General features: G+C 28.6%; 1 protein-coding gene across 1 annotated transcript; it reads left to right on the top strand.

Annotated features, from left to right (window-relative positions):
- The first annotated feature begins 10,169 nt into the window (after positions 1-10,169).
- LOC132742192 (uncharacterized) lies at positions 10,170-15,215 on the top strand. The gene is made up of 4 exons (XM_060730516.1): positions 10,170-10,789; positions 11,512-11,552; positions 12,482-12,655; positions 13,713-15,215. The coding sequence occupies exons 1-4, from the start codon at positions 10,252-10,254 to the stop codon at positions 13,764-13,766; spliced, it is 807 nt and encodes a 268-aa protein (XP_060586499.1). The 5' UTR covers positions 10,170-10,251; the 3' UTR covers positions 13,767-15,215.
- The last annotated feature ends 10,517 nt before the right edge of the window (positions 15,216-25,732 follow it).

Below are 25,732 nucleotides of genomic sequence, written 5' to 3'. Positions count from 1 at the left end.
TGTATGGTTTTAGTAAACCATATTCGTTTCATTTACAAGTTCGTTAGGAGTGAATATATTGTTTGTGAATTGACAGCTTTTGAAAACTAGAAAAAGATCATATTGGTCACCAGAAAATGCATATTTGGTTCTGAAGAAAATCTTTTTACTCTCCAAAAGGCACACTTATTTTTACCTATTGTTATTACGTGATGTGGCTGATTGAATAAATTCCCTTTAACTTGATAGAAAGTTAAGATATTGCATACCAAGTTTAATGATTAGATAATCATATTTATATATAAATTTTGTTAGAGCTGCATGAACCTTATTGAAAAAAAAAACATTTATGTAAGCAAATATATTAGATATCAAACTTAGGATTCCGCAAACTTAGTTCCACTTGCGCATCAGAAAAAGTTGAATAAAAAGTGATTTCCAATTTCAGAAATAGCAGCAAAAGAAGAAAGTAGACTAATTATTGTAGCGGTGCTCAACATTAAATCACTTTATAATAATTATTCAATAATTCAATTAAGTTTAATACTATTTTATTGTTTTTCTTTCTTTCTATAATCTCAGATACAAACATAAGACAAAACATTATAAGAAAAATTACAGTATTTCCATGGACCACAAAAAGCAAAAAGTCGGACCCCAAGTGATAACAGCATTAGGCCCTTCCCACATTGTGTCAGTAGTAGACAACGATTTGCTTACAAAAGAAATTAAAAACTGACGAAACTTGAATTTTAAAAAGCAGTAAGAAAGAGAGAAATAGCTAAATGATTAACATTTCTGATTAACATTTTTATTTCAATGTGAAATTTTCGAAAGTTTAAGAGCAGCAAGTTTGCTTTATTATGAAATAAAAGGAAGACACAGGCAAAATTTTCATTTCTTCGTTTTGAATTTTTCTGTAAATGTCCTCAAAATGAATATACTAAGCAGTAACAGGAACAAATCTTTTCTAATTATAAAGTATTGAATGATGGTTTTCTAACCTGTCCCACGTGGGTCAGGTTAGAGCGTTAATATTTCATAATAGTTGTCACAGTGAATTTGGAAACGTAAAAAACATGTCAAATGAAATTCTTAGACACGTTTAAATCATACAATATCCTAAATATATGTTATTTTAACTTCCAGGGTTTGTTCAAGTCACAAAACTTCTTTTTAAACTACTCGGTGATTCTGTCGGCTTATAAATTTCGTTCGACAAATATAGATATATTTACGCTTTAAACCCTAAATATATAGAATTTATTACAGAAATTCATGCTTGGATTTAAAAAAAATGTCATTTTAGCGTGAATAGAGTTAATAAGATCATTAAAATATTTTTGACATTAATTTGCCTGAGTATCACTTTAAATTTAACACATCGTTCAAATAAAATTAACTAAAATACATTCACTATTCGCTTAAATGCTTTCAAGAACAACTTTAATAGCCGAACACTTATTTTTTCCTCATAATTATTCAGTAAGAAATTTTTGAAGGTAAAATTCATTACACTCTAGAAAGATTAGATTAAAACTCATTATAAATTTATGTCTGTTTAAATTTTGCAGAGACAGAATTGTTTGGGACCAAATTTGTCTCAATTAACAGGTATCGTAACTTCACAAATCAACTTTATAACATGGAAATTGTTTTGCGCAAGGGAAAACACACAACTACTGAGTTGCTGTATAGAAATTACTTTATTTGAAAAAGATACTTCTAAAACATGTTATACGTATCGCTAGAATGTAAATATTTATTCCTTTATTTCTGATGTTGAAAAACGATGGATTGTCATTCCTGTTATTTTCAAAAATAGAATAGATATTTTGTCGTAATAATTGTTTAAAAATTGTTTTGGTTTTGTGATGATGACTGAATACCGCTTTAGACGGTGCTACGGGGCCTGTGATGATTCGCATTACAATAAACTCAGTAACAATGTGTCTGCAAATGTCATACATTTCCTTTGCTTACATTGCTACTAAATGATCCTTATCCCCTCTCTAGTGACTATAAAACACTAATTGTCTCTCTGTTTTCAGAATGGTTTCTTGAATATCGAAAGTTGTGATTATGTAATAATGAATTAGTTTATTTAGATTAACTTTAAGATTTCAGACATTGTCTGTCAAACAGGTTCATGCAACCTCCTAAATTCAGGTTGGTTTTGCATAATCTACTCTCTGTACTCTTTTTGATGCAAATATTATTCCACAGAGATTCATTAATAAAAATATTTCAATAATCGCATTATATGCATGATATCACCCCTTCGTTTCTTATTCAGAATACAATTAATATAATTATATTATTCGTTTATAAAGTGTAGTGTAGTGAACATATTTTGTTGAGGTAAAATATTTGTTGTGTACTTTGATGTATTACCCAAGGTAGGGATCCTAGTCGAACATGGTAATATCTGTTTTTGCAGCGCTGAAAAGTTTGATTTTATTTCTGATAAGGGTACACAAATGAAATAAAAACCTTATGCTTTGTTTACAATCAGATTCTGTAGATTTATTTTGCTCATAAAAATAAACATCCTATCCATCATAAAATAGATTCGAAGAAATATATAATTTATGGTTCATTCATTTGTTTCAAAACAAAATTAAACATGATTGTCTTTGTTTTATATACGACTAGAAAACAAGAAAAATTTAAAAGAAAAAGAGTGAAATTAAAGATTTCGGGCTTTTAAAATTGTTTCTGTGCCATACATCATAACAGTTAAAGATAATCTTGAGGGAAGCTTGTCAGACATATTTAGTCAATATCAAAACTTAGAAGTTGAATATAAAAAAGAATATTATGTCTTTGTTTCGAAGAAACTAAGTAATACAATCAATCAAAGTTGATATTGTAGTGTGAGAGATTGACACAAAAGTAAAAATGATTATTTCGAACTTTTAATGGCTTCTAATAGTACAAATGCTCATCAGTAAGATAAAAAGTCTTAACTAATGGTAACAATTACTTTATATATTATTTATCATTGCTTTTATTTATTCAGTCCATAAAGACAATATTTAAATGCATTTTCATTTCATTAAATTAAAACAAATTCCTTATTGAGAGATGAAAATAAAACAAAAGAATCATTTCAGATATGAGCATTTTATTTTTATTTTCATTGTTTTCAGCATCATTCATAATCATTATGAAATAAATGCATGTCTAACATTGACAATTTAAATGTCGTTTCAAAAGAACAAATATATGATAAAGATACAGTTTTCCACAATCTTACGAAGTCATTCTCAAAAAAATAAATATTTCAAATATATGCAATGCTTCATTAAACAACATAATTATTGCAAGCATATTTTCCAGTGTGGGCAAATTGTGTGCTACACACAATGCGAACTTAAAATCTACGCGTAAATACGCATAAAACCACTTTCAGTAAACGTAAACCTTGCCAATTCATCTTAAATTACATTAAATTAAATTTGTAGTTCTCTTGAGCATACTGACCAAAGAGGAATACTGGGTTGAATTTTGAAGTTCATTTCGTTGGAGAAAAGCAAAGGCAATAATTTTGGATACGACATATTTGAATCAAGACAATTTTCTGAATGATCTATAGCAGGTTTGAATTTAATTTACTGTATTTTCTTATTAGAATAAATTTATCTTTCAACTTATCAAGCGTGTTGCCATCAATTCACAGACGTATTCTGACACGAAGCCATTACGCAATGTCATTTATCTGCTTTATAAAGTTAAGATTTTGTTTCAGATGATGATAAATTGCAGTAATCTATTTATAAAGACAATAATTATGTTATAAACAACTTTAACTTTAAGTATGCATCTAAGCTGCGAATTAAACCATACAAATGAAACTTTTGTCGTCCTCGAAGAAGTACAAGAGATATATTAGCTTCATGATTATTTTGTTATTGGTAATTTAGAGTCTTAAACTGCAAAAACGCAAATTGCAAGAGATTCAATTATATACTAATATTCATGGTTTAAGGTACATTAAGCCGCAGAAATGAATACATGTAATTTGTTTTTCAGAAATGCAAAATCAAAATTATTTAATATTGTTTTGATAACGATCAAGAGTCAGTTAGAAACATACGACGTTGAAAAGATTTTATCATGAATGTGAAATAAATTTCATGAAAATGAAAATGACAAAGAAATTAAAATATTGTTTTGATTTTTACATTTTTCACATCATCATAACTTGAATAATGACAAACCATGACAATGGAATGGTTTCAATAAGAACAAATATATGTAAATGATCAGGCCACAATTTTAAATTTTATCAAAAAAAATGATTGTTCAGTAAAACTCTCAATAAAATGATTCATAAAAACTTAAATTAAAATTGCTAAAGCGATTTTTTCCAGTGTAACGGTCAAAATAAGTTCACACTTCTGCGAATTAAATCACCGAAATGTAAGCTATTAACATTTCATAAATAAACCTGCCATTATCTTAATACAAAATATAAACAGTCTTTGAGCTTAAAAAGGTAATTCTGTTTGTATGTGATTTCTTTTCACAAGATAACAAAAGATCATCATAAAAGATGTCTAGACAGCGTCATTGTAGGACTCCTTATTTACATGTTTATGAGTTATAATGATAAAAATATATCTATTGTCTGAGTGGTTCTACTCGTAATTTCGATAATATATATTTCAATATAAAGCCAGCTACATCTTAAATTTTAAAAATGTCACCAATCTGTTTTGAATTTTTTTAGTTTTTTTTTTCAGTTTCTTTTGCACCAATTGAACATACAGTCAACATCTAATACAGTCTCTCACAAATAGTTGACGGAAAAGCAGCGTTAAAAACTATCTTTGTCAAATTCATTGAGTGATAAAACGGCCCCAAAAAATCAATGTTTCACGTTTGTAATTTAAGAGATTTTATGTTTCCTAGCAATATTCAATTAGCTTTTTATCACATGTGTTCAAATAAATGCAAGATAATCATTAAACTACCCACGTCTTATCCATAAAATCCAATAGCATGGCTCTAACAGTACTTGTAAATGGGTGGTAGGGCTTCGAATAAGGCGTAGCTATATATGCAATAATATTAAGTACGTAAGGAAGATACTTCTATAGAAATGAAAATTTGTCGTTTAATTATTTCCATGAATCAGTCATGACAAACATACACTGGAAAGGGTTGCCCAAAGTAAAAGTAAAAGATTTTCACACTTGTTTATCTGAAATTTAGAGGCAACAGATTTTTCACTTTTCACTTGTTTATCTTAAATTTTCCAGTGAATTGTCAAGCTACCATAAAACAAATACTAGTAAATGCTGTCGAAGAATTGACTAGAGATCCATGGATTGTAAAAGCTCACTTAGACAAATAAACATATACAAACAGAATTTATGTTTTTTTTAATCACTAAAATATAATTTAGTAACACGTGATCCCAGATAATTACAGTTTCATAACCCTAAAGTTTATTTTTTAGCAATGAATCCAATGAAAAACTGAATTGATCTTTCTGTTTTATTACTTAGTATACCGGTCCCTAGTAAGACAGCAGTATGTTTTGATTGAATGTTTCATTGCGTGTACATTATCTTTAGTAACTGTGACAACCGCATTAGCAATTTCTTGACAAATAAAGTTTTCAAGACATTCGACTGATAATTTAACGCCAAAAATCTTTGATTAATTAAAGTGCTTGTAATGGCTCGTTGTCTTTATACACAACAGGGTAACATTTTATGGATGGTGCATGCTCATAATGTTTCTAAAGTTTTCCCTACATAGCATTAAAAGACCACTTCTACTATAGCAAATGCTTTTAATAAGTAACTTTTTTTTAATGTATTTACGTTTTCACTTATGACTGGTTTTTGTTAATTTGCAAAATCAATGCAGTTAGAAATGATATGCATGTATAGTTAATCCATATAGAGTACCTTTACATTCGAACTAAAATATAAAGGCCTAGCAATACAGATATACTTAATCCATTTTGCATTATGCGAATTGGTTGTCATATAAACCAGCAGTTCGGTATAAGAATGGAAACCTTAAAATTGTTTCATTCTCAAAAGTTAGAGTTAGTGATAATACATGCCCTGATGCCCTGATGTTCTGGTGTATTTATTTTTAATAATAATAATAAAATAATAATAATAATAAACAACAGCAACAACAGTTTTATTATAAGAGCGTTGTCGCTCTCCACAAAATGACGTTTACAATACCACCATAAGTCAGTCATTTTAATACATTGCGGGATAACGCTAATTTTCCTATTTCTTTTCAAAGTAAGCGCCTGCACACTTGATCAATTCAGCTTCCAATTGTTACATCCTCCAACCAGGTTTTACTCGTATGGCAAAACTACACTTTTTGCCGCCATGAGCACCCGCAGATCTTTTCAAGCTGTGAGAACGGTGACCCTTAAAGTCTTTCGCGAAAGAAGACAAAATTAAACGAAGTTTAACCTATTGGGTAAACCGGATTGAATAGTAGGTCAAACGCGATCAAACCTACATCAAGGTTTGTCGTTTCTGTCTTATGCGGCGGCAATATTTTAAGTGTAGAATTATACGATTCCTATCAAGTGGATGGAACGCATTGCTTTAAAATATACCTAGAATTGCAGCTTTCTTCGCCAATATGAAAGTGTAGATAAATCATATTGTGTTAAGGGGTGGTATTTTAAAGAAGCATTATGGTTTTTAAAATATTCTTGTAACGTGAGTTCTTAAAAATAACAAAGAATCTCAAATATAAGTGGCCGCCAAATCAATAACCCTCCTTTTTATTTCATTATGCAAAGAAATTGCCATAAAGCAACAATTTGGTATAAATATTCTAAAGTCGTGGGAGTAAAATATTTTAAGCAAAGAAACTTATTTAAATCTATAAATTCTTACTGAATATGTCTAATTTGAACAAAAAATGTATAAACTATGTATTGGAAGCCATGTTGCATTTTACAGGACATGTAAAGGTGGTCTTTTCAAAAAAGAACTGTCAGTTTTTTTTAATGACACTATATATTCATGTTGTGACCATCAACAGTGTGTAAAGTTTTAAACATGACATATCTACTTTGTGTGAAGTCAAAACATGTTTTTTTTTGTATTTACAAAAAGACTTAATCAATATCAATGATCAATATTAACTGATATCATATTTGAGCAAAGTATTTCTTCAAATGAAGTCAACAACAACAACAGGAAAAAATAGAATAAAAAAAATGAACATATACAAATGAGACTTAAAATTGCAACATTATTATGTTAACTTACATAAATTTAGATAAACAATTAGAAAATTTATTTTCTAAACAATCGACCAATAAGTATATATCACGTTTAAATCTATGCTCAATTGTGAAGAACGTGTTAAGCTTATTTGATCAATTATGAGTCTATTCTCAAGAAACAAATGCCATATTTTCATTCTCGGACATGGAAAATAATGATCATTGGTCTCTATTTGTTGCTTAAGTAATCATGTGGAATAAGTTGTCAGAGTAATTTTTACTTGAAAGTTATCCAGGTTAGCCGGTAAGGTGAACTAATTTTCTAGATATAACTAGAAATGTGTTAAGATCGGCGTGAAAACAGAGAACCTTTTGAAGCTGTGTCAGTATTAAGTTTATCATTTATAAACAGTATATGAGTTTCATTGAGTTCTCTATTTTAAGCAAAAAGGTAAAGCTGTTTCAGTCCATCAATCCATCCTATTCCAAAATGTTTATAAAACTGTCAGAGTTGATTAATTACAATGTATGTAACAATTCTATCAATAATTTGAAGTTCCGTACGTCTGAAGCAAGTTTCTTTAAACATTATAACTCAAGTTTGAAGAAAAAAATGTTGCTCAGTTAAATTTCTTTCGAATGTGCTTCATTGAAACTAATTTGTTTTACTGTTGGAATATGTAGAAACATGGTCATGTCCTCCATATTGCACGAATCCACACTCCCTGGGTGATAGATTGATTTCTTAACCACCTGGCCACTGTTTTACCTAAATATTTCAGCTTTTAGATGTTAAATTTTTAACTTCATTGAAAACATATTTAATTAAAGAAGACGTTTCATCTCATCGGCTAGTAATAGTATTAACATTCATATTCAACATTTTAACTATATTTCTTTTTCAGGTCAACAACGAAACTACAACGCTTGTTAGATTATCCTCTTACAAAAACTAACAACAGAATCATTAAGTTCGTTTAATACAATTAATACAAACATCGAACTCAAAAGCAAACTATACTCCAATCAGTATAATTGCGTTTTCTCGCAAAACGAGGCTTGGGTTTCTGTATTACGACAACATTGCTATAAAACTTGTATATTGTTGCCATAAAGCTGTAAATTGCTCTTATTTTAGACAAATAAGTAGCAGCGGGGGTCTATTATTCAATGTAAATAAATCCTTTAAACAAAGACAGTAATGTCCTGTTAGGTAATTAAATACCAAGGCATGTATATCTTATTTATAAAGCTGCTGTAAAAAAATCACTGTTTTGCATATTTAAGCAGTAATTTATATAGAAAATGTCTTAATTATAAATACTTGTACATTCTTTATACCCCTTGGTGGCATAGGGGTTGCCTTTGAGGGTTGAAGCATCAGAATAGCAGACTGCATTTATCTCTGCGTGGTCGTAAGAGGCGACAAATAAAAGGGTTCAAATTCATTGAGTCTAAACATCTCTTAGCTCCAGTTGGTTAGGTGGTTTTGACACTTGGTGTTACTTTAAGTTTGTAACACCCGAGATTAGCCAAAATAAGTTTTCCTGTTAAGGCGCCATATCACTTTAATTGCGTCGGTGCGCCCTAAATAAGTCAAAATAAGTCCTTTATCTTACTTTGAAAAATCTATATTATGTGTTATCTAAACATATTTTAAAATGAAATGGATATCAGTATTTACTGCCAGACACATAATACATTTAATAATTACATAAATTTATTTATATAACAAAGTAAAGGTGTCGACATTTTCTTGTCAATTTTTTTTACAAGAATTCAATAAAATATTTTGTTTTATAACAGTTATATTTCGAAACAGAAAATAAGTTTGATTTTCCAAATAGATATTTTTTAACTCTTTGTTAGTGTCGTTTGCAATGTATAAATTACTTTCTTTATTCAGAAAATTATCATGTATCTAGAGGCATTCTGCTTAAAGAATAAACTTCATAATATAATATGAGCGTTTTCTATTTCGCTGAATGATGTCTGCCATAACAAAGATTTTGCTAAAAGTAGTTCATTTTAAAGAAGAATACATTCATTTTATTTACCGGTTTGTGTCTTGCTGAAGAGGTGAAATAAAGGACATACAGTACAAAGGCGCATTATTCAATACGTTTAGAAGAGTGTTTATACTAACAAAGTCATTGATAAGAGAACTGCTATCGGTAGCAGACGACAATTTTCAGGATGTAAGGACTATTTGATAGAAAACAGAGGAATTATTGAAAAATATGTGTAGGGAATTGAGAAATCCGTTTATAAGATAAAAAGGCAAGTATGTGCATTTTTGTAGCTATTTCTTGTATTTAAATGAAAGGTATATTTCATATTTGATCATTATTAATGTATAGTTATTTTCGTTGAGGTATTGAAAAATAACAAGTTCGATCTGCAACTTCAATTTGATAAATACAAAGGTCATTTAATTCAATTTGTTAGCAGTTCCCGTATATCTTTTTCTGGATGGGACGGGTATTTAAATCGTTTAAATATACGAAGTTTAAGAAAAGTATGAGGAAAGTTGGCTGTGACATTTTGCTATTTACATGTATCTAAATCATTAATTACATTCAGAAATGATGTACAAGAAATTCATTTTATACTTTGTATTCTGCACATTTATTGTTCTGTTGTTATTTGGAAAAATATAGTAGATTTGTATCGATTTGTCCAACGCATCCTTTTGAAATTTTATATTTGATACGTCGGCAAATTTTGAGATTAATTATGCTAATTCGTGTCCATTGACTATTAAAGCTCATCATGTAATAAGATAATAATTATCATAAGTGATTGTCACTGTCATATTCCATTTCTACAGGCGTTATTCCATTTATAGCAACTATTCACCAAGGAATTCATCATACTTTATATGATTTATTATAGAAAAACACACTACTGGATTCAAAGTAGATAAATTGATAAGTTTTTTATAATACACTTTCAGGAATATCTTCGTCTTGACAACAAACAACAAAGAAATAATCTAAGCACGAAATTATTTTATAATCTAAAGTTCAAATAAATATACGAAAATGTGTAACGAAGCAATGATATTGATAATAGTTACCACAATATGTGCCTCATATGTTGGTTCATCAAAAAATAAAACAGGGTTTAACATAAAAGATAACGACATAGATCACAACACAAACGCTACAGAGGTGTCGTCAAATAAAACTGTTAAAACAAGTACAACACCGGAAGATAATAGTCTGGAAATTAAAGATAACAACACAATAGAGATATACAATTTGACAACTCGTGTTGCGGATGTGAGGAATAGCTTATTTATAAGCTTAGAAAACAACTCTGCAAAAGTGAATGGCTGCTTTATTAATGAATCAAATCATATTGGAAACATCAGTACTAAATTTGAAGAGATAAATACAACAAATTACAATGATAACGGTATCGAGCCTGATGATATAAAAACAGTTACAGATACGATCCTTCTAGAAGATTTGTCAAAACAAGTACGAGACAAAATGCCACATAATAGAAAAAATGACGAACTTAAAAGTTTTATGTTGGAAAAGACGAAAGTAATGTTGCAGCACCATCTACAACTAGGTAATGGATATTTCATGTAAATATTACACAGTGTTTTAAGATTTAGAACACAAGATTTACAAAGGGCATTCAGATTAGTATTTGCAATATTAGAATTTGACACTAAATATATGACAGGCGAAATTAGCTCTAAGACAATACAATTACGTTGTTGTTAAATAAATATGGTAAAACCTTGAAGGGATTTGTAAATAAATGTTTAGTTTTTACTGTTTTACGCTTATGAATTACATGAAATATAAGACAAAATAAAATGTGCTTTAACAAAATATGTAACTAAGTTTAGTTACGTACAAGTTTATTACACTTTAACGGAAACGTACCAACTTTTTCCTCTTAATTTATGCATTGCGATATGATTTGTTATCAAAATACAAACAAATATGCTATGAATTACAAATAGATATCTACAGATAAGTCTCTTAACAGTTCAAACAGCTAAATTATGCATTTTTTAGATGTTACAATTTCTATGTCACTTATTATCAAACGTGTTAGTATTTGGCAGACATCAGATGAATCCAATTAATTTGCAGAGCGGTCCTTATTAGACGAATAAAGTTAAATAAGTTGTAAATAGAATTCTATTATATTGTTTGGCTTTACAGTTGAGATCGTATGGGCTGAAACAGGAAAGATGATTTTGGCTAATCTCGGAATTCTATAATCATTATGTTATTGTTATTAGATATAATAAAACAGTTGTTTTCATTTCATTTTAGTACCTATGGAAGATAAACCGTTCGACTCACAGATGTTACAGGTAGGTTTGATTTAAAATAAAAATAATTAATATTAAATTGATACTTATGTTAATGCAAAACGCGATTCCTCGATTCTTTTACATCATAACGTTAGACAAAATGATGCCGAAACTTGACAGAATGTATTAAATTGTTATTCTGCGTGCAATGCCACATTTGAATGAAACATATAAATTATTAAATGAAATATTTATGATATAATGTTATTTATGAATAACGTGTTTACATTGTGATAATTGTATAATTTATGGATGAAATTTCAATTATGGAAGTAGTTTTGCCAATATAATGCTGAATTTTATAGCTCAATTCAGCTAAATTAGTTCATCTAATCAAATCACAATTTCTACAACATTAAAAATGTATTTGATTAGCCATCTTATGATGTTTTAAGAAAATCTTATAAAATTATAACATTCTATCAAAAACCATTAAGATATTTAGAAATATAAAATTCTGAATGGTGCAGTTTATATCGCCCGTAATCAATATTGTTTGAAACTTGGTTCATACTGTTTTGGATAAGTACATAGAAATATTCATGAAGGCTGGTTAGGGTTCATACTGTTCCCGATCACTACACAAAAATATTCATGAAGGCTTATTAAGAATTTATATAATTTCTATAATAATAGTACAGATTGATTTGAGATAAACCCAGTTTTAGACAACATGCATTTACATATTGTTTTTAATTCGTCGAGTGACACTAGCACATATTAAACGTCCAAATGCAAACAACACAAAACAACAGCCACATTTTATTGCATAATAAGGCACCTAGCCCGAAGTACAACGTATATGAAATTTGGATGAACAGTATACATGAAGAATCAATGTAGTAATAACATGCACAATATGTAGGTTAGTTTGAATCAAATAAATCAAAATATACATTAAGATACACACTTATACTAAATGCTTTCAGAGTCAACGTTATATGATAAGTATATTGGTACCAGTTGGCGTTGGCTTGATTGGTGCCAGTATGATTGTATGCACGATAGTGACGTTAAGAAAAGTTGCAAATAAAAGAGTCGTTCACACGCCACTAGATGATGACGTAGATGTTGAAAGGTCAATGACAGCGCACATATCAAGTGTAAGTGAAATACATTTGTTTGCTGCCTGATAAGATTTGTTGGCATTCAAAAATGAAAGAAAACAAATAGAAAATTGTTGAATAAAGATTTGCTTATCTTTTTATAACCTTATAACAGACAAACAATTTTTCCTTTTCTGTAATTATTTAAATTCACTCGATGAGTTAATAATCTTTTGTAATATTTCAATTGATTGAAGCCGCTGACACCATGACTAAATGAATATAAAAAAAAGATAACTTACATCTGTAGGAATCAACTTATGCTCGATGCTATGATGGAAAAGTCAGTAACAATATGTGAATAGAATTTATCAATTTACCAACGTTTTGGTTAACGTTTTCATCGGCATGAAATTTATGTGCGCAATTTAAAATGTCTTACTTAATATATAGAAAATAAAAGCTAGTATTTTAAAAATGAAAATTTTATATCTCTTACTGTGGTGAAAGAAAACGCAAATAACAAAAATACCTACCTAGAATTATGAATATTATGTGAAACATTTATGTTATTTATCAATAGAAAGGTGTTTTGTTATCATTTCTACAAGATGTCTAAAGTTTATGAATTGAGAAAGTTTCTTAACATAGATCATCAATTGTCATTGAAATCTATGGGGATAATAAATGTCATATATATAATTCTAACTCAAATTAAAATGTGAGGAAACATTTCAGAGAGGAAAATATTGATATACATTCAATAAAGACACATTATGCCTCATAAATGAATATTTTTTCTTCTTGAAAAGGGGCAATATATGTGTTTACAATTGTTTACAATTTGATTTAAAATATAGTACATGCTTATCACAACTAATGTATTAAGGCATCATACATATTTATGGGATATTTATTAATCTTGAGTTGCCTGGTTTTATCGCAACATCTTATGCCATAACGTCGTGAAAAAACTTTTTTTTCGTCAAAACTTGATGTTTCTAAAGATATTACGTTTTACATTTCCTTCACACATTCGGGTGAAAACATGTAAGAAGATGTCAAACTCATATATTTTTCAAGCAATGCATACTTTGTTTTGTCTCTTTCACAGATCAGTGCAGATACTACAGACAAAGTGTTTTTATTGCATACAGATGAAATCTGACAACACCAATTGTTATACATAGTAATATTCCAGCTGACATCACTTTATAAATGTTTTGGAAAAACGCAATGAAATAAAGTAACTGTAGAGCACTTGACAAATATGCTAAAGTAAACTCTTGTATTGTGAGAATTCCAGACGCAAGGGTTTTTGTGACAGGATTCAGTAGTAAAACTAATCGAAATTGTATGTTTTCGAGCATCAGGTATCACTCCATGATAATTTAACTCAATTAGCTTTGAGAATTTTTCCTTTAATTAAACGTAGTAGCTTAATGATAAAATGTTGGTTTTTATGCGCAATCCAAAACATTTGCACTAAAGAACAAAAGCAAAACTGGTCTTAATGATTGATTGTAGGTAATGGGGTAATTTTTTTAAGATTACATATTCTGTTCTGAGAGGAATCACAGCTATTTGACAGATAAGAAGCCATAATGATACTTATTGTGGCAAAAAATTGTTTGAAAAAAGCACATTGGAATAAGGTATAGCAGCAAATAACTATTTAAGCAGGTAATAAGTTTTTCTATTTTTTCCCACCTGACTTATCGAAGATGATCTTTAATTTAAAGTATCATTAGAAGCAATTACAAACCAATGATGAATCCAAGAAATACATTTGTCATCAAGACAGTTTTAAACACTACGTAATGAGATTTCTTCACTTTTGTCATTAATTTTGGAATCTGTAAAATAAAAATTAACCGCAATTGTAAATTAAGAGCTTAAGTTTAGATACAGGAAAAATGATCGCGAGTGAAATTGTGTAAAAAAGAATGGGGGAAAATTTATTTTTCTTTCATCTTTTATAAAAACAAGAGCTAGCGCAGATTTTTTCATCATTACAACTTTGAATGAATTGAAATAAACATTGGTTTCATCTTTTATGTGAACCGTTTATGTACCTATAATTTATGTCATATGTAAATTCTTGATCATAGATATTTAGAACATAAAGTAGTTATCTACTCACTTATTTCCCTAATTGTGGAATAATAATGTGAAGTTCCTCTGGTAAAAAATAATAAACTAGGCACATTTTTCTTCATTTCTTATACATTTTTTATAAAGATAATTTAAATCGCATGTATATTTTAGGGAGTACATGTATATATTTTTTGTTTGACAAAACAAGCGGTATAGTGGATAAAGCTTTATTTTCAAAAACTGTCCTGTGAATTTGTATAAAAGAATGCGATGTGGGAATTACTGTGTTTTCCCCTTTATTATTGTTATTGTTAAAAACATTAAGATACAAATATTTATCACATTTTGTAAAAGCAATGTATGTATGTTGATAAATGTACCTCTTGCTTTAAATAAAGATCATCTGGCTTGCGTAAATTAAAACTTTTTCTTAATATATCTTGCTTTTCAGGTCTGTATATGCATGTATGTATTTTGTAAGTACTGTTTTGTACTTTTATTATAAATGCGTAAAGGGTTATTTTCGAGTAAAACTGAAATGATATGTTTGGTTGTTTTCAGATCTTTCAAAATATTTTCTTTATGAACGATCATCAAAAACATGCCCTTGTACTTGACTTTACAAGACGACACCGCATCCGGTACAAAACTTCTTCCGTTAAGCAACAATTAAAAAATAATTCAAAAGAAACATGGCGGTTATTGCCGTCATTTGTCAGTAACAGGAATAACTTTATATGTAATATTTGTATTGTGAATATTTTAAGTATAATGTTAATACAAACGTTTTATCACTCTCCATTTAAAGAGAATCAGTATTTTATATCTACACATGTGCCTTGGTCCCATAGCAAGTATGTCAAGAATGAGTACAATATCTGAATATCTGAATCCCAACAACAATATCGTAAGTTAAGAAAGGACATGTCTTAAAACACCATTGCGATCACGCAATTATGATAGCTTGACTGTTTTGTCCAACCAGACATGATGTCTATATCTGTTAAGAGGACATACAAAGGAACGGTTTGATTACACTCATAGAATGACTGAGTTTTGGGCAAAACACATTTTACAATGTTTTCTAGGCTTACGGGCTGTGTGCTGAAATATATATTTATGAAATAAAAACATTGGACAAGTAACAATTTGAATACAATTTAGAAAGCAGGTAAAATGTAACTTTGATGATAACTTATTATGAAACTACAAATAATTCATTGCCCTGGTTTTAATTTTGACAGCATCATTTTTTAAATCAATCGCAAAACTGATGATTAACTAATACTGCATAAATAAACTTTCATTTTGATTTGGTCTAGCTTTTTTTTTGGTTCAGCTTTTTTGTTGTTCTTACAAGTGTAACAAAAAATTGGGGAAAACAATATCGTTTGCTTAGACGTGTTTGCATTTTTTGTATGTCGATAAAATGTTGCTGGTTTTAATTAAGCGCTGTTTCAATGTACAAACACCTTATGCGCTATCGAAGGCTAATTATGTAATTTCAGCATAAACCAACTCTTTTAGACACATTAATTCAACAATCAGTAAAGCAAACACTAAAATTCAATGATTTTAAGTGTAAAATTCTCTTACATCAAAGCTTAAATTACTATGTAATGTCGTGAGATGCTCCTTTTAAGATATTGCTTCATTTTTATGAAACGTTAGCATGCAAAGTATGGTTTTAGCAAACGATATATGTTTTATTTACAAGTTCGTTAGGAATCAATATATTCTTTATTGTGTGTGTAATTTTTAATTTGACAGCTTTAGAAAACTAATAAAAGACCATATTGCTCACCAGAAAATGCAGATTTGGTTGTAAAGAAAATCTTTGATTTTCCTCTCCAAAAGACATTCCCTTTGACTTGATAGAAAGTCAAGATATTACATACAAAGTTCAATGATTAAAAATAATTTTATATCAATTTTGTTACAGCTTGAAAGAAAAAACATTTATGTAAGCACATATAATAGATATCAAACTTAGGATTCCGAAAACTTAGTTCCACTTGCGTATCAGAAAAAGTTGAATAAAAGTGATTTCCAATTTCAGAAATAGTAGCAAAAGAAGAAAGCAACCTAATTATTGTAAGCGGTGCTCAACATTAAATCACTTTAAATTTATTATTCGGAGAAACAATTCAATTTAGTTTAATAATATGCTATTGCTTTTTTCTTTCTATACAAAACAGATACAATTTTACATTCAAACATAAGACAAAACATTATCGAATTAATTTACAATATTAACATCGATGCTGAACTTGTGCATAAAAAGCAAATAGTCAGACCACAAGTTGTAACAACATTAGATAGTTGGCCCTTCCCACATTGTCTCAATAATAGTCAAAAGATGTGCATAAATTCTCTTGTATTTGAAATAAAATTAATGGATAACACCAATCAATATGATAACATTTGAAAAATCAATTTGCTTACAATAATCAAAATGAACTGACAAAACTTGAATTTGAAAAGATATAAGAGAGAAAGCAAGAATGAGCATACATGCTAAATTACTAAATGTAGTGGGCGTAAATGACTTACGCGCATGGGCCAATGATTATTAGTAAGAAACACTCATAGTAGTCTAGTGATACATTGAAATTTCTGTGCCCTCTTAAAATCTAATTCCTAACTTCTCATTTAAATTTCTGATTTGTTTTCTTTTATTTCAATGGGAATTTTTTTTTATCAAATTTTCGAAAGCTTTAGAGCAGCAAGTTTGCTTTGAAACAAATTTAAACACATCGTTCGAATAAATAAACAAAAAAACATAAACTATTTGCTTAAATGCTTTTAAGAACAACTTTTATAGCCGAGTACATTAATATTTCCTCATAATGTTTCAGTAAGAATTTTTTATAATAAAAAGTCATTACAATCCAAATAGACTGCATTAAAAGTCATTTTGAATTGATGCCTTTTCCAATTTTGCAGAGAAAGAATTGCTTGAAAACCAATTTTTCTTAGTTAACAGGTTTCGAAACTTCAAAAATCAACTTTTCAATTGGGAATTGTTTTACGCAAGGGAAAACACACAACTTACTGTAGAGAAATTACTTTATTTGAAAAAGTGACTTCAAAACATGTTATAATCGCTAGAATGCAGAAATACTTTTATTATTTCTTTGTTGTTAAAATACTGAGCATACCATTTCTGTCTATAAAAAGAAAAAAAATATAATCACATTTGAAAAATCAATTTGCTTACAATAATCAAAATGAACTGACAAAACTTGATAAATATACAAATATAAATTTGTAAAAAAAACATATTCGTTTTAGTGTTGAAAAATGAATACCGATTTAGACGGTTTATACCAGAGTCTGGTATATTGTGCATTACATTATCTTTCATGAATAAACCCTAAAAAACAACGAGTCTGTACTTGTTAGCTATTTCTCTTTCTTTCATTGCTACCGTTTATTACCTCTCCAGTGACTATAAACTGTTTGCAAAATGGTTTCTTACTTTTAGAAAATTATGGTTGTGGAAAAATTAATTGAGTTAATTTATTTACAAGTTTATTAAATTTATATTAATGTGGCAAGTGATAGATATGGATGCCACTATTTTATTTGTATTTATGCATTGAACAATTTACAGCAAAAATATGTTCATAAAATTTTATTCCATACGAACAAAGTTACCATTATTATATAAAAGATTAATCTAAATTTGTGTTGGTTTTGATCTATTTGTCCTATAAAAGATTAATAAAGTTTCTGAAACAATATTACATTAACTTTATGATTTCTAGACAATCTCTGTCAAACAGGTTCATGTTGGTTTTGCATAATCATTCATCCTACTCGCTGTACTCTATTTCGATGCAAATATTATTCCTCTGATATTCATTAATAAAAGATTTCAATAATCGCATTATTTGCATGATATCACCCCTTCGTTTCAGAATACAATTAATATAATTTAATTATTTGTTTATAAAGTGTAGTGTAGTGAACACATTTTGTTGTGGTAAAGATATTTGTTGAGTATTAATTTATTATCAAAGTCTAACAACGATAATTTCTATTTTTGCAGCGATGAAGATTTTATTTCATTTTGATAAGGGTACAAAAATAAATAAAAACTTTATGCTTTGTTTTACCGTCAGATTCTGTAGATCTGTTTTGCTTATGAGAATTAAACATCCTATCCATTATAAAATAGATTCGAAAATATATGTTAAACATGCAACGGTTCATTCATTTGTTTAAAAACACAAAATTATAATGATTGTCCTTCTTTATTAAGCTACTAGAATACAAAAAATAAAAATAAAAGATAAAAGGAATAACTGAAATAAAAAGGAGTGAAGTTTATGATTCGAGGCTTTTTAATTATTGTTTCTGGGCCATACATCATAAATATTAACGATAATCTTAAGGGGAGTTTGTCAGACTTATTTAGTCAATATTGAAACATTACAGTTGAAATGAAAGAATATCGTGCCTTTGTTTTGTTGAAACTAAGTAATACAACCAATCAACGTTGACATGTTGTTTGATAGACTAAAAGAAAAGCCAACATGAATATTTCGAACTTTTAACGGATTCCAAAGATAAAAATGATAAACAGTAAGATAAAAAAATCTTAACTAATAGTAACAATTACTTTGTACATTATTCATTATTTGTTTTATTTACTCAGTCCATGTAACCAATATATAAATTATTTTTACTTATCAAATTAAAACAAATCCCATATTGAGAGAAAACACCAACAAAAAAAATCAATTCAAATATGAGCATTTTGTTTTCATTTCCATTGTTTCAAGCCTCATTGATTATTAAAAAAAAACCATCTGAAATTGACAATTTAAATGCTGTTTGAAAAAAAAATTGGGATAAAGAGACAGTTTTCCATAATGTTGTTAAGTAATTCTAAAAAAATGACTGTTCAGAATAACATTTCAAATATATGCAGCGTTTCTCTACAAAAAATAATGCAAGTATAATTTTCTCGTATGGGCAAAGTTTTTGTACATACACTGTGTATTGAAATTCCACGCCTAAAATACGCATAAAAAATCACTTTCCGTAAACGTTAACCTTGCCAATCCTTCTCAAATTAGTATTCTGACAAAAGAGGAATACTGTTTTGAATTTTGAAGTTAAATTTGTTAGCGAAAAAGTAAAGGCAATTATTTTAGACACGAGGTATCTTAATCTAGAAAATTTTCTGAATGAGCTATGGCAGGTTTGCATTTAATTTACTGCATATTCTTATTAAAATTAATTTATCTTTCAACTTATCAAGCGTGTTGCCATCAATTCACAAACGTAATCTGGCACGAAGTCATTACGCAATGCCATTCATCAGCTTTATAAAGTTCAGATTTTGTTTCAGAGGAAGATGAATCGAGGCAATCTATTTATAAAGACAGTATATTGTAATAAACAACTTTAAGTATGCATCTAAGCTGGGAATTAAACCATACAAATGAAACTTTTGTCGTTTTGGAAGAAGTACAAGAGATATATTAGCTTCATGATTATTTTGTTTGTAATTTAGAGTCTTATACTGCAAAGGAAACTATCATAAAACGCAAATTGCAAGAGATTCAATTATATACTAGTACTTATGATTCAAGGCACATTAAGTCTTAGAAATTAAAACTTCTTTTCTTCATTAAAAATTCAAAATCAAAATTGTTTAATACTGTTTTCATAATCGATCAAGAGCATTTTAGTAACATATCATGCGAAGAGAGTAACGCTGAAAATGAAATGATTTGTCATAAAAGAAATGTTAGATAAATAAAGTGATTGTTTTATTTCCTTACAAAATACTTTGTGCACTATAACTGTTCTTAATGACAAAAATGCAGAAAAAAAGTTAAACGATGGTTCAAATATAACTGTCGAGAAACAGGAGTAGGACACCAAAAAGTTTAAAGTTTTGAAAGATAAATACGATATTTTTTTGTTTGGTTTTAATGAGCCTTCAATAAAAAGTTACTCTATAAAAAAGATTCATCAGATAAGTTAGAAAGTTGGCATTTGAATAATGAATTCACTTAAATTTATAACACGTTTTTATTTTCAGCTAACGATTGTAAATAAATACTCTTTCTGCTTTTTCCAAACAGAATTGTAATATTTACAAAATAACAATATGGGAACAACAATATATTTATACCAAATAAGACCACACTTTGTTTTTATTGTTCATACCAAAGCATACATCTGATAAAAACCATGACGGTTCAAATCGATAGTAAAGCTTAAAAAAGTTTACATTATTTTATATGTGTTTTCTTTTCACATGATAACCAAAGATCAACACAATAGATGTCTAGACAGCGTCATTTTAAAACTCTTCATTTACATGTTTATAGGTTAAAATGATAAACATCTGCCAATTGTCTGAGTGGTTATTTTCGTACTTTCGTTAAAAAATATTTCATTATAAAAGTCATGTACATCTCAAATGTAAAATGTCACAAATCTGTTTTGAAATAACCGAGATTTTTTTTAAAGTTTCTTTTGATTATAGTGTACATACATTCAGCATCTAATAACATACATTCATAAATAATCGGCACGAAAGGCGTTAAAATCAATCTATCTTTGTCAATTTTATTAAGGAAATAATCGACTCCAAATATTTCAATGATTCACGTTTGTAATTAAAGAGATTTTATGTTTCCTATCAACATTTAATTACATTTTTGTATCATATGACGTATAATGTGTTCAAATAAATGCAATATAGCCATTATAACTTTATATTACCCACATCGTATCCATAAAATGGAACGGCTTAAAATACTTGTAAATGGGTGATAATTTTTACAGTTAAAGTGTCACCAGATTTTTATGCAATCATGTTCAACGATTTCTGGCATTATAATACTACTATAAGTTATGTACATTTTTGTCATTTCGTAAAGACTAAGATCTATATAAAACCCTTCCCAGAGGTGTGTTTTGAACACTTTCAAACTAGACTTTTAATAAGCCTTTATATGATGAGAGCTCATGTATGATTCTTTATATATCAATTATATTCCTATAACATCGTTTATTGAATCATAGAAGTAGTCTGGTTTGTAAAGCCATAAACTGTCTTTCTTGCAACAATGACTTGTAATATTATGCTCTTGAGATGCGAACATGTTTAATTTACAGAATGTGTATGATATTTGAATAAACTGCAATTTGAAATAGAAAAGTAAAATTAAATTAAGCTTTGGTGTAAAGGTGTGTATAGCAAAACAGATATCCTCTCTTGTAACCAAATATAGATATACAAACTTGTTAACCATTAAATTCAATCTGTATTACATATTTTCAACCCGCTTGCTCCGAGATTATGTACTCGTATCAGTGGTTTTTTAACTTTATGGTACATTCATTGGCTGCTTTTATTGGTTTTTATAGAAATTATTAAAAAGTGTTGATTAATATTAAGTGATTTTGCCGTTACGTATTTACATGCACCTGTTTGAGATAGATAGGTTATTCTTTTAAGCATGATTAACTTCATTTAGTTACGGTCCATTTTAAATATTACTCAATAAATTTTGCAAAAAAGCATCAGATCTATTTGGTAAAATCATGCAAAATCATCTGCGCGGAAAGTAGTAAATTGTGATGTTTTGTTTTACAAACGAGTAACGTGGATTCGTAAGGGTTTGCTATTCTTTTTCTAGCTTAAATCCCTATGGAAGTCAGTAAAATGATGATATTGAGAGTAAATGATTTTAAGGATTGCCACCTTAGTGAAAATAATGGCATTTATCTCCATGGGATTTCGTGTAGAGTCAATAATCTTCTAATGATTTCTTTCTGACTTAGATAATAAATAGTTACCATTTGTATATATCAATCAACTCACTGCAATAACATCGCGATCGTTATCATGCTTTATTGTTTTATCGTTTATTTGTAATTTATCGAATTAAACATTTTTAAGTCCTTATAAGCTCTTTTCGTTTTCTACCATGTTATCGTTAATAATTGTAACAAGTAAATATTGAAACCAGTAAAAAAAGAATTTTTAAGGCGAAAATGTTTAATTAATGTAACTTTTCACCAAGTACATTTTTTGTTCTTTATATTGGATAATAACTATCCGTAAAACAGTTTAGATTACTTGATTAATTATAATATATTATAACCTTAAAAGTTGGAAGTAGATGTGCTAGAATGATATCCCTTAAATTAATAAATATTGCTATACGGTCTCGCTTTTCGAACATTGAATATTATTGAATGTTTCTGAGAAACATAAAATTGTTTGATTCTATGATAATGCCTATTTTTAACTATGGGTCTGAAATATGGGGTATTCATAATTCGCCAGATATTGAGCAGTGCAAACATGTATTAGGCGTTAGACAACAAACATGTTATTGCCTTATATGGTGAACTGTATTACGTAAGATTAGTATTGTAATGTTTTTTGTTTAGAACTGCTGAGAATCCAGATTCATATTTTTGTATAAACTTATGATGATGAAAGAAAGTAACAATCAATTGTTAATAAATCAACCAATAATGTAAAATGTCTCTTTTAAAACTCAGGTTTTTCTCTTTATTTGATAACCCTTAATATGCTATTTTCCTATGTTATTAATACAACATACATTGTCAATAATGGTTTTCAGAAAATAAACAATGGTTTTCTGAAAATAATAATTCTATTTAACTCGATACGTATAGCCTAATTAAAAGTACGCTTGAGTATCTTGATTGATTAACAAATACTAAATTCAGAGGAGCCCTTTCACGTTTTAAATGTTCTGTTCATAAGTTATTTTACAACTGACATACCTCTATTTGTTTCATTTCCACGATTGACAATTTGATGCAAGAAGATTACAATAAATAATTTGCATTATCAAATAAAAAAAGAGTGGTTGCAGTTATATTAAATAATCTTTTGTGGCTATGATACTTGCAAAGGTTAGAAGTATGTGTGAAATTATAGAACAATTTATTTGATTTAGCTGCTTTCTTTTTAAAGATTGTTATTTGTTTCTTAATATTTCATTTATATGTACGAGTAATACAACCATTCCTTATCAGTATCTTAGCTTTAAAATCATTTAACCGAGCATAATGTTACAGTTATACCTTATCACAAGTGTATAGATATTAATGAGAATCGAATCAGAATTTCCAGGAAATAGTCATATTTTTTGACACATTATTCTACACGTATTTAAAGTAATTTCAATGTGTGATATGTAATATGTAATCGTGGACAGACTGCAATATTTGTGATACATTATTAGGCCATTATTCATTCTTATCTCGCAACGAACAATCCCTGTGGACAATGTTATGTGAACATCATTGACAGCTTTTGATATCAAATTTGACACAAGTGAAGCATTGCCGACACACAACTATCAAATTTGCTGCAAATAAAGTATTGAGAACGCGGAAAGAAAATCATATATTTCACGCATACACTTGTCTAGACATGAACAGATGAAGATGCTATAAATGTGGTATATTCGCTTATTATGTTATGGTATATTTGATGATTAGTGCCAAAGAAGTCATAACTTGACAGTGGCAAACATTTAAATTTTATTTTCTAGTTGATGGTTTCAAAGGTTAAACTAAAACCTATGGTTTCGTACTTTAAGCGAGAAGAAACATGTGGTTTTAGGTTTATGACCATTGAAAGATGACACCTATATATTTTCCTACATCCTTCTCCGATATTCTAGTACTAGCTACATTTAGCAAAAGATATGTTTTAACTATCATGTCATAAAACGAAACTCCTGTATATATTAACCTTAATGTCTAGATATATTGCATATTGTTGAATTGTTATTACATATTTATATAAAATGTTTTTCTACGAAAATTGCGCAATGACAGGCTATTCAATTCAAAATAAGTACACATATCATGTTTATTGTCATAAAAGGACACCATTTCAAAACGACTAATAATCTTAAAATTATATCTATATAGTTTAGTTTTGCCCCCTTTTAAACTTATTAGCCCTGGTTAATCTTTTTGATAAGCTTCATTTTCTTAGTAACTATCAAAATCAGTTCAAACTTGATATACATGTTCACTACCAAAATATGAAACTATTTCAGAAGAGCAAAAAATTTAAAATTCATTTCAGTTTGGGGACTTGTCCTGAAAGCCTTTTTTCTTTATAATTTTTCTTGTTTAACCTGGAATATTTGATTTTTTCTCAAAAACGTTGAAGGTATTTACTTCAAACTTGAAAATATTTGTTGACTATCAAGGGCGGGTAAGTCTGATAAGCACGTTTGCAGAGTTATGCCCCGTTTTCTAAGTTGCTTTTATTCTACTATCTATCACTGAGAAATGTAAAGCGCCATCTCCCGGATAGGTCTTGTTTTAAAAATACAGCGATTTTGTTTTATTAACGTAAAACACTAGTTGAATTTATTGGTTATAAGATGGCGTTTTTGTGATAGCTGGGCTATTTTCTTGGTAATTCAAGATGAACAAGGTGAAAATCCTTTGCCGCTACATTCGACGACCCTTTCCAATCATGACTGATTTATGAAAATAATTAAACGACAAATCTTCATTTCTATTGAAATATCTTCCTTTCATCTTAGTATTATTACATAATTATATAGCAACGTTTTATGCGAACTGATGCTATTGCTGTTGTATTAAAGAAACATTATGTTTCAGACAGATTTTTTATATGAAATTTACCTGCCTTCTAATTCTATAATATGCTTATGCTTTGAGATTTATTATTCATTTATCTGTACGATATATGTTTACTTTTATGTTTGTGATTTTCTTTGTCAGGTTTTTTTGTCTGTGTAAATTGCCGAGGGCAAATGCTTTGCTGCTGCTTAAATTCAAACACATGGTAGAACCTTTAGTCTAGATGACAAACAGATGACAAATATATACTTTCAAAATGTATATATGTTACTTACGCGCTAAGTTTTGCTACGTTAACAAAATGTATTTAAATAAATATTAAACATTGCGTACATTTTGCGAAATGATTGTCAGATATATCAGTAGCGTTGATTGAATGTCAAGGGAAATATT

This window comes from Ruditapes philippinarum, unplaced genomic scaffold (assembly GCF_026571515.1).
Source record: "Ruditapes philippinarum isolate M1 unplaced genomic scaffold, ASM2657151v2 ctg236_1_1_1_1, whole genome shotgun sequence".
Lineage (NCBI taxonomy): Eukaryota > Metazoa > Mollusca > Bivalvia > Venerida > Veneridae > Ruditapes > Ruditapes philippinarum.
The sequence above is the reverse complement of the archived record's forward strand: the minus strand, read 5'-3'. Positions and strand labels throughout refer to the sequence as shown.

Coding starts and splice junctions, on each gene's coding strand:
- LOC132742192 (XM_060730516.1), top strand. CDS start 10,252: ATGTGTAACGAAGCAATGATATTGATAATAGTTACCACAATATGTGCC. Junction 10,790..11,511: donor GCAGCACCATCTACAACTAG/GTAATGGATATT, acceptor ATTTCATTTTAG/TACCTATGGAAGATAAACCG. Junction 11,553..12,481: donor TCGACTCACAGATGTTACAG/GTAGGTTTGATT, acceptor AAATGCTTTCAG/AGTCAACGTTATATGATAAG.